The sequence below is a fragment of the Garra rufa genome, chromosome 10 (genome assembly GCF_049309525.1).
Source record: "Garra rufa chromosome 10, GarRuf1.0, whole genome shotgun sequence".
In the NCBI taxonomy this organism is placed as follows: Eukaryota; Metazoa; Chordata; class Actinopteri; order Cypriniformes; family Cyprinidae; genus Garra; species Garra rufa.
The window spans coordinates 46,997,948-47,008,545 of NC_133370.1; the positions used below are offsets into that span (position 1 = coordinate 46,997,948).

The 10,598-nt window shown below is 32.9% G+C and overlaps 1 protein-coding gene across 1 annotated transcript; it reads left to right on the top strand.

The window, feature by feature from the left end:
* The first annotated feature begins 2,529 nt into the window (after positions 1 to 2,529).
* LOC141344038 (HIG1 domain family member 1A, mitochondrial-like) lies at positions 2,530 to 5,023 on the top strand. The gene is made up of 4 exons (XM_073848758.1): positions 2,530 to 2,611; positions 3,295 to 3,375; positions 3,929 to 4,063; positions 4,154 to 5,023. The coding sequence occupies exons 2-4, from the start codon at positions 3,300 to 3,302 to the stop codon at positions 4,240 to 4,242; spliced, it is 300 nt and encodes a 99-aa protein (XP_073704859.1). The 5' UTR covers positions 2,530 to 2,611; positions 3,295 to 3,299; the 3' UTR covers positions 4,243 to 5,023.
* The last annotated feature ends 5,575 nt before the right edge of the window (positions 5,024 to 10,598 follow it).

The following is a 10,598-nucleotide window of genomic DNA, read 5'->3' on the forward strand; positions in this document are numbered from 1 at the left end:
GTTCTTGGCAGTAATTCTGGGGCTTTTTTAAATATTGTTCATGTCGATATCAGAATTATATTGTATCAACCAAAATTAAGAAATATATCATGATATACATTTTGGCCTTTTCGTCCAGCCCTATGACCAAAAATAAAGATTCTACATACATGTGCAGTTTCTGATCTAATTTTAAAATCTGAAGCAAAAACCAAATGTTCTAACTTTATCTTCGTGAAATTATGTTACATGAAATATCTGCAGGAAACAAAAACAGTGGTTGATTGAGAGCACAAATTCCCTCTCTGACAGCAGGTAGTGCTCATGATGGAACAGTGAGCTTGCCAATATTTTCACCTCTTTGCGTTAGCCTTCAGCATCTCTGAGCTTTGTTAATGTCCCATTACAAGATTTCATAATATGTCCACACCAATGACATTTTGGAAAATGCTTGCAATACAGTTTGTGTGCAAGTGTGGAACAGAGATCTTCTGAAATGAAATTAAACAAAAGAGCTGATTGCTGATCATGCGTTTGGAGCAGAAAATTGCCACTTACGATTTATGGCAGTTCGAACATTTTCTACTAGTAGCCTAGTGTTATTTGTTTCAGGCTTGGCTAAAGAAGAACACAATTCCTTTATCTATCTATCTATCTATCTATCTATCTATCTATCTATCTATCTATATATATATATATATATATATATATATATATATATATATATATATAATATTTTTCCAGGACAACTACAAGATTTTCCAGGACATTTTCCTTTTCTTTTTTTTTCATTTTCCATGTGTTTTCCAGGACTGGAAAATTAGTCATCAATTTTCCAGGTTTTCCAGGACGCGTGGGAAACCTGTGCAATTAAACAAAAAGGAAACCAGAAAACAGTAATAAAAAGAGGTAATTTAAATCTATTAAAAAACAATGTGAAATCTTAGAGATCCCAACAATCAAGAGATCCACACTTCAGTATCATGAACTCAAAGCGGCTTGCTTTTTGTACAATGAGAAGATAAACACTGTGCAAAACAGTGCAAATATGAATATGGCATACAGCAGAAATGATAATGACAAGAGACATGAATAACAACATTATAAAAGCATGAATAACATAAAATAGCACAGGTTTACAGAGCCAACAAAGAAAGACTGCCGATTCTATACTATACCGTAAGAATCCATTTGGTTTGTGTGGATCTATAAAATAGTAATCATCCATGAAAATGTTTGCAACTTTTAATTTTTCAATTATGTATATAGAGACAGAGAGAGATTATTTTTGGCACCACCTGTATGATTTTGCACCTTTCATCATGAGTTTGCACCTTTGGCAAGTTTGTCTGAATCACCCTTATAACTTATCGACATAGGAACATATGATAGCATAACATAACGCACGCTTACATACATTACATGAAAGGCCTATACTGAATGTAATTTGGAGTAATATATAATACATTCATTGTTACACTTGATGTAGGCTATCATATAGCGCAGTGCCTATACTGTAGGTAAACAGCGCTTATGTTACACTACAGACTCACCGTGACTCAGCTTTTTCTGCGCACGGAATATGTTTAAATTACAAATTACACTGAATATTTGTTCAATTTTGAGTGCAGACAACATGCATACAGATACCTACCTATTTATGTGTTTAACCTCAGTTTGAAAAAGAATAGTAGAAATGGAAAAAAATAAATATACCAGAGTAAACTTCTGAATCCTGCGACAGTATATGTTTCCAGAGAGTTCATACAATAGCATCCTATGTATTATGACTTTTAGCGCAAGTCCTCTGAAGTGGGGTTGTTCGTCTGGAGCTTTTTGGAGTTAATCATTAATATCAGCATCCTTAATAGGAGCTCTACCTTCATAAATCATGGAAATTATGCTGGAGATGTACCGTCAATCATTGATTAACTGTTATCTGTTAATTTAGAAGCAGAACTGGTTTCAGTAAACAACTCTAGCAACAGTAAAGTAAATTTATATTTATTTGTAATCTGTAAAACAGGGATATAACTCATACATGCACTTTTAAAGTGGCAGTCATACACAAAATACATTTGAATACTGCACATATGATCTAAATAATACTGCACAATGTATTTGAAAACACAAATAAATGTAAAATAAAGCAGAGGCCTAGATAATTATGGCAATTTCCTGTCTGTGAAGATAGTACGTGATGTACAAGATGTGGTTAATGTAGCTTTGAACTCTGCTGAACTCAGGCATTGCACGCAAGGGTCACGCCCCTTCGCTGAAAAAAGTTGTTTGAAACGCCATTTTTTTTTTTTTTTTCAAATTAAAACTTCAGATGAAAACGTAAAAATTCACATATGCATTTAAACACTTTTTAATAGATGATATATTTGAAATAGAAAAGACTATATCTCGAAACGTATTGTTCTGATTGTTTGATTTAACAACGAAGTTGTGCAGTTAATTTAAAGAGACTTTTATTTTGGTAAACCAGATTGCCTGTATATCTACGTCACTTTGACGCGCGACATATTACATCACTCTGTTCCGCACGCAGACGGTCACGCTTACCAGCTCTCAACCGGCAGAATCGAGCAGCTTCACTCCAGCTTGCAGCAGAAAACTTCCTAATTAGGTATTTCATACGTTTTGTTTAATATCTGAATGTATGGCTAATATAAATCAGTCTTTTATTTTAAAAACAGAGAACGAAAGTGGTTTTGTGTGCTTTCAGTCAGAGACAAACGTAGCAGTTTGTTCTTGAGGAAATGCCATATCTTTCATTGAAAGCGAATAATATGTATAACAAAAGACAGTCAATAATGTTTGTTTTATTACACATCAATTCTTGAAGTAAAAACCGTGTAAAATCATGCTTTAAATGGCCTATGTGCATCGTTTGACCTTCATGTAACATGTCTATCACTTTTACTCAACTTGGTCAATCACATCAACTGATTGATTTCCTGTATCTTTCTTTGATATAGTCCTTCCTTGATATGTTTAACCTGTTGCTGTGCCTCACAAATGACCTAAAGTCATGTTTCTAACATTTTTGAAATACAAATAAATATATTTTTTTAATATCTTAAGTTTCATAATATAATATCTTAATATGTATGTTTTTAATATTATAATAATGTAATGCTTTACAAATTTATTAGCCGGATTTATAAACTGATTTATTGATTATTGGAGGTGGCAACTTATAAACCTTATAAACCTATGTATCAAAAATTGGCAATGTGGGATTTAATTCATGACATCTAACCTTTTTTTTTTTTTTTTTTTTTTTTTTTTTTTTTTTTTTCTTTTTAGCCAAGATGACTGCAATGGAATACGAAGACAATGAATCCAAGTTTATCAGAAAAGTCAAAGAGAATCCATTTGTCCCTGCAGGTAAACATTTAAACATTATAACTGGTTACTTGCTCAAATTTGTGCATTATGTATTCAGTTCGTATGTCATTATTAACTCACATGGCTTTACATTAAAGTACAAAAATACGTTTTCACTTATGATGACCACTACATATGCATCCATGTGTGGACCACAAAACCATTAAAATAAGCTTTCCGTTGATGTATAGTTTGTTAACATACAGCAATTTAAAAATCTGAAATCTGAGGGTGCAAAAAAAAAGAAATCGAAATATTGAGAAAATCGCTGTCCAAATGAAGTTCTTGGCAATGCATATTACTAATCAAAATTAAAATTGTATATATTTGCGGTAGGAAATGTACAAAATATCTATATGGAACATGATCTTTATTTAAAATCCTAATGATTTTTGATCATTTTGCCCCATACAATGTATTTTTGGCTATTGCTACAAATATATCCGTGCTACTTAAGGCTGGTTTTGTGGTTCAGGGTCTCATATTTTATCTATAGCTTCACCCTAACTATTTTGTATATCATATTTCATGTCATGCTATGATGTCTTTTAAGGGATGGCTGGGTTCTTTGCCATTGTGGCATACAGACTGTTCAAACTGAAGAGCAGAGGAGAGACAAAGATGTCAGTCCATCTGATTCATATGCGTGTGGCTGCGCAGGGCTTTGTGGTGGGAGCGATGACTTTAGGCGAGTTGTTTTCTTAGATTTACACACACATTCACATAAATGCAGATAAATGTGTTGTTTAATCCAATATTTTGTGTTTTTGTTTTGCAGGAGTGATCTATTCTATGTACACAGAGTACGTTCTCAAACCTCATGAAGCACGGAAAGCATTAGAGCAGAAGGCTTTGGAAAAAAAGTGAAAAGAAGTGTGTTAGATTCCTGAGATATCCTTAATACCTCATGTTAAGGTGTCCCTTTGTATTTATTGCTAATGTAATTTAGGACTTTATTTTTTAAAAAATATATATAATTTCTTTAAACTGTTTTCTTTTTAAACTAATAAACCTCAGAAAAGAGGTTAGCATTTTCATTATGTTGCCTGGCATGTTTAAGAAACATTGTACAGTATGTGTGACGGAAATGTAGCTATTGCCGCCAACCGCTATTTATTTATCATATCAGTAACAAACTGATAAAATTTTTTTGGAAAAAAACATTTGGATTAGTATAATTTCTGGTAAATGCTGCTGCTCTTATTTCGGAAAAGAGGTGTGGCTTTAAGAACTTTGTACGTTGCAATTCAAGATTTGTTCTTGTATTAAGTCAGTAGTCTCAAGAAATTGCAGCGCAAAAACCATAACGAACCATCATCTGAAATTTTACAATAATATTAGGACTTCACCACTGCTAAATGAATCACGGTACTGTTTGTTGTTGCAAACAGGATTATCAGGAGTTGAAACAACTCTCTCGTTTTCAATTGTGTGTATATGTGTGATTGTCATGAGGAATAAGAGGAGCTTGTTCTTTTGTAAATGTATTGATTGTGTTACTGCGTGAGGTAGTTATTGCACCTTTTTCATATTTCAAAACACAAGTCACAAAATGATACTTTTAGAGTGATATATATTTTGAGGATCTCAGCTACCACTGTTTATCTTTGCCAATAAAACCTATTGTAATTCCAATAAATATTTCTGTTTGTTTCACACTGATGTATTGCTGTGATATGTGTGTTTCGCAGTCCCAGGTTTGTATACTGTCATACCACTCACAAATTTCGTGCTGTATATAGTATGTATATGCATGAGATGCCCTATAATGCTGTCAAGTTGTGCAGGACTAATAATACTGTATCCAAAATGCTTTTTTAACTTGACCTTCCATTTTCAGTGGGGTAAATGAACCTTTATTTTGTTTACTCACTCGATTAGTTCAGACGTTTTTAAACAAAATGAGAAAATTCAGTATGCTATTATTTCATTCTAAATAAAACTTTGCTGTCTCTTTACTTTTCAATTTGTGACCCTACACTCTTGGAAAAAAAGGTGCTTTAAAAAGGTTCTTTACAGCGATGCCATACAAGAACCATTTTTGGTTCCACAAAGAACCATCTCTTGCTTGACTTTTTATAATCTGAAGAACCTTTTGCCACAAAGAACCTTTTGTGAAATGTTAAAGGTTCTTTATTAAACCATTTAGACAAAAAAGGTTCTTCGATGGCCTCATGAAGCGCTATTATTTTTAAGAGTGTGGACCACAAAACCAGTCTTAAGTAGCACGAGTATATTTGCAGCAATAACCAAAAATACATTGTATGGGTCAAAATGATACATTTTTCTTTTATGCCAAAAATCATTAGGATATTAAGTAAAGATCTTGTTCCATGAATATATTTAGTAAATTTCCTACCTTAAATATATCAAAACCTGTTTTTGATTAGTAATATGCATTGCTAAGAACTTCATTTGGTCAACTTTACATTTACATTTATTCATTTAGCAGACGCTTTTATCCAAAGCGACTTACGATTGGGTCAACTTTAAAGACGATTTTCTCAATATTTAGATTTTTTTTGCACCCTCAGATTCCAGATTTTCCAAATAGTTGTATCTCGACCAAATATTGTCATATTCTAACAAACTGTACATCAATGGAAAGCTTATTTATTTATGTTAACATTAAATTGACCCTTATGACTGGTTTTGCGGTCCAGGGTCACATGCATTTAGCAGATGCTTTTAGTCTCCAGCTGAATGTTGCATCAGAACGCCTGCTTGTTTCAGAGATGCTGAAGAAGGGAATCTGCTTCTCACATTTCTCTCTAAAACTATCCGTAGTGGTTTGACAATGTTCAGGTCGGGTGTTTTGTCTGATCAGGGCGGATGATGAAATTGATCTTGTGCTCCAGCTGTCCAGGTTTTATGATCATGACCCAATCTAGTTTGTACTTCAGCACTGGTGTCTGAGATCAAAGTTTTAGTGATTGCAGCTCTTTCATGGATGTTGGCTTTGTGAAGTTTTCTGGAAATGTTTTTCAAGGGCAATATTGAGGTTTGCTGCAGCGTAGACAATTTTTCATAGTCCATATCCATTCTTCTTTGCTGATGAAGTCTTGCAATGCTTTGTGTTACTATCGTAATCATAAAGACTTGTTCACAAAACACCTAAGAACTGAGCTGAGAAGGTTACAGACTGCTAATCAGACTCACATTATTTGCCCCTTTTGGAAGTCACCAGTTTCACACTTTAGCTTGTACTAAACACTGATGAACACAACTACAGCTGAGGCAATGAAAACATAAATTAAATATAATTGCAACATTTTTTTTTCACTGCAGTCAAATTATATAAATCCCTATAATAATGAGTGTTCACATACTGTACAAGAAAGAAACATGAGAAATTAGTCACAGAAGCAACAATTTTGTAGCAGAAAAAATGTATTTATTAATTTTCATTTGAAACACAGTTAGGGTCATTGATTTCTTTTTATATTGTAGGAGTATGATAGATGTCCTTAGATGATTGTATTGGACAAATTATAGGGAAAATATTAAACAAAATTGTATGAATTAAAATTGTATTCAATAAAAGTTTGACACACTTATGGAAACGGAAAGACAGGTATTTCCAGTATATTCAGTAGTATATAAATGAGAGAACTTTGTGTAAGTTTGGACTGCATACACAGTGTTCTCACAGACATTGCCTAATTCTATTATTTAGATTTCATCATGGTTTATGTGAACTGTTGAAACAGCCTGTCACACCTAGCTAAAAGATAACGACCAACCATTTTCTGCCATCTGTATTTATTATATTTAATCATTTTACAAGACAACAGGTGACACTTGGCAGAAATGCTAATATCCAGTGACTGATACATCTTTAGATTTGTAATGACCAGAGAGAATCAGGCCAGTTTAGCGTTCAAAAAAGCACAGTGCTTTTAAGCACCATCTGCTGGCCTAACTAGCAAATGATGGTAATCCAGCAGGGTTTACAGTAGTTTTCTTGTTTTCAGTAAAAACAAATCAAAATTAAGTGCGTTTAATTAAGCGCAGATTATTTTGCTTGTTCTAAGCAAAAACTCACTTAATTTTGATTTGATTTTACTGAAAACAAGAAAATAATTTTTACTTGTCAAGAAAATCCTTCTTGATTTAAGAATTTTTTAAGATATTTTGGCTGGAAACAAGACAAATAATCTAAGTAAGAAAAGCATTTTTTTTTTTTTTTTTTTTTTGCAGTGTTCTAGGATATTTTTGGACCATGCAGGTCACAATATCACTGAGATTTAGAAGAAAGCTATACAAACACTTTTCCAGTATCTGAGACTGATTTAGTAATAATAAAAATAAGACCAAAACCCACAGGACAATGTGAAATATATGTAACATGTGCAATGGACACTATGCACACTTTGAGGACATTCTATTAAAAAAAGGTTCTTTATAGTGGAAAAGATAATTAAAATGTTTGTTCTTTTTAAGTAGTGCAGTGCTATAGAAGAAGAATATTTGGTTTCCTAAAGAACATTTCAGAGAACAGTTCTTAAAAGAACCATAGTTTAAAGAACATTTTTAAAAGGTTTTGTGGAACAAAGAAGTGGAGTGTAGCACCATTCGTTCTACAAATTGGACAGCAACAGTATGTTAATTGTAGTTTAACACTGTAAGGCTGAGCTGGAAGATTTTGAGAATGGAGGAAATGAGAAAATGAGTGAGTCACCTGATGAGTGACACTCATATATGGACTGGTTTCTGAGTAATTCAGTCATGAGATATTGTTCGTATCAAAGGTACTTTTAGTACACTTCATGGTGGATAATGTCCACGATGGATTACACATTTCTGATAGCCGGTTTAACCTGGAATCAACTAGTAATCAACCACAACACATGCCCACTTTTTAGACTTTTAAGATGTACAATAAAAATGTTTAACCTTCAGCTCTGCACCCCCCAAGAGGACATTTTGCCTCCCTTCAATAAAATCTCTGTAACTTTTTTTAAAAATGGCACAATTTAAATAATTTTTCCCCCATTTTACTGGCACATAGTGGAATCAAAAAAAAAACTTTCTGCAGCATCATAGACCAAACAGATCTCAAATAACAGACGTTCAAATAAAAAATAAATAAATCAAATAAAAAAAGCAAAAGTAGATTTTTGTATTTGTGTTTATCATAAAATTATGAAAAATACAATACAAAATATTAATTATTCCACCCATGTGTTAAAATCTAGCTTTTTGTCTGTAAAATGAAACCATGTTTATCAATTTACTCCAATGTATGTGAGTATTTTAAATTCAGGTATGCCAAAATCAGTAAAAAATCAGTAAAAAGTAAAAAGAGCTGAAGGGGTTAAATTATAGCCAGAAGACTGAAAAAAGGACTATACTCTGCAACTCATGACCAGCTAATAAGATTTATAAAAAATGACACATAACAAACAATATAAGATTAGTTTGGGATATTATCCACAATTCAGAAATGATTTGTGATAATGGTTTTATATTATTCAAGCTTTCGACTCCAAACATCAGGATACTCTTTGATACTAAAATTCAGTTTTGGAATTATTTTCTTCAGTGGTTAAAACCTCTATAAAGATGGCAGCTGTTCTGTTAAGATGTTAAATGATGCTTCCCCTAGTCTGAGCATTTCTATAGGAATCAGGTGGGTTTAGTGAGTCAGTTTCTTCCATTCAAAGCTGTTACTTCTGTTTGATAAAGAATTGAAAATAACTCAGTAAGCAGTCTTCCATTCACAATATAAGTCAGATTCATGTGGCTATTGAATTACCTGGTGAATCATCAAAGAAATCTAGTTTGACAACATCAGTCATGTTGTTACGTCTTAAAACATATTTTTTTGTCTGTGTGTGTGTGTGTGCATTTGTGTTTCTCTTGCACAGGACTGGATCAGACCAAAGTGTTCTCCACCTGTGATTGGTGTGAACAGGACAAAAGAACACAAAATGTTCTGCAGTGCCTGAAGAGGGAGCTCTACTCATCCTCTAACCTCCTGTTGAATTTCTCTGTTGTGCTCAGAAAGTTTGCACTGTTTGCTTGCCTGTTTAATTGCATGCTTACTAACTGTTGTGTGCAGTGTAAATTGTTCTAACCTTGCTGTTGTGTTAAGAGTGTTTGCTATAGTGTGTTGTGGTTGCTTGCCTGTTGTTGTGCATGCTGGTACAACTTCTTTTTTTTGTTTGTTTAACCCTTTAAGTGCCACTGGCCCAGCAGTGGACCTGTTTTTTATTTGTCTTTTTTTCCTCTATCAGGGTCTCTCTATTCTATTTGATAGTTATGAGTAGACTTTTGTATTTTAAATGGTTGAAAATCTTGTTTTTGACCTCAAAATAAAGCACTTTCTCTCTGTACATGGCTGTGGGGACAAGCAGTTTTGTGGTACTTGGAATACTATATTATTAATAACAAAAAATAATGCCATGTTGATGGCTCAGGAAGGTGTAATTGTTCAAATAACATGTTGTTTCATCTTAAAATATAAAACCTAATGTAACCTAATGTGTATTTCAATTGTAATATTTCTGTAAAGTCTAGTGTCAGAAAAGCGGACGTTTTTGTAGAATAACCCATCATATATTTTAGTCATCATCATCATAAATTACATATAATTTGAAAGCTTAAAACATTAAAATTCATCCTATGAAAACCATTTTAAAATGGGATATTGAGTTACCATGCAAATGGTACTTTAAAATCTTTTAGTTGTCTCCTCCCCTTTAGTGGGCGGTGTCAGGTGTCATGTTACATTACATTTTTTATAATCTTGACTAAACACATGCGGTCAGAAAGATCTGAATCTCAGGATTCCATATTCGGTGCTTTTATTCACAGAGAAATTTAGATCTTTTTTTTTTTATCAGAAAAATGCATTAAAAAATCAATGGAGTTTTAATGGCACCAGGAGGCTGTTTGTGGTATAACGACCTAAATAAAATTTCACAGGAACCTCCATTTTTTTTTTTAACTTCAAATTTGGACATAACTAATTTAGACATAAGGCTTTATTTTTATAGCAATTTTGGATTCAAAAATATTTTGTTATATTATTTTATATACAATAATAATAAAAAATGGTACAGTGCAGTTTCTTCTATAACGTTTTGATACTTTAATATTTTGAAATATTTCTACTTCTGCAAAAAAGAGTCCAACCCTAGGTTTGTAATCCAAAGTGGGGGGGGGGGGGGGGGGGGGGATTGACACTTAAGGGGTTAAATATTTTGTATATTATTGTA

Excerpts from the sequence above, each read along its gene's own strand:
- LOC141344038 (XM_073848758.1), top strand. The coding sequence starts at position 3,300 with ATGACTGCAATGGAATACGAAGACAATGAATCCAAGTTTATCAGAAAA. Across the intron at positions 3,376-3,928 it reads GAATCCATTTGTCCCTGCAG|GGATGGCTGGGTTCTTTGCC; the intron begins GTAAACATTTAA and ends ATGTCTTTTAAG. Across the intron at positions 4,064-4,153 it reads GGTGGGAGCGATGACTTTAG|GAGTGATCTATTCTATGTAC; the intron begins GCGAGTTGTTTT and ends TTTGTTTTGCAG.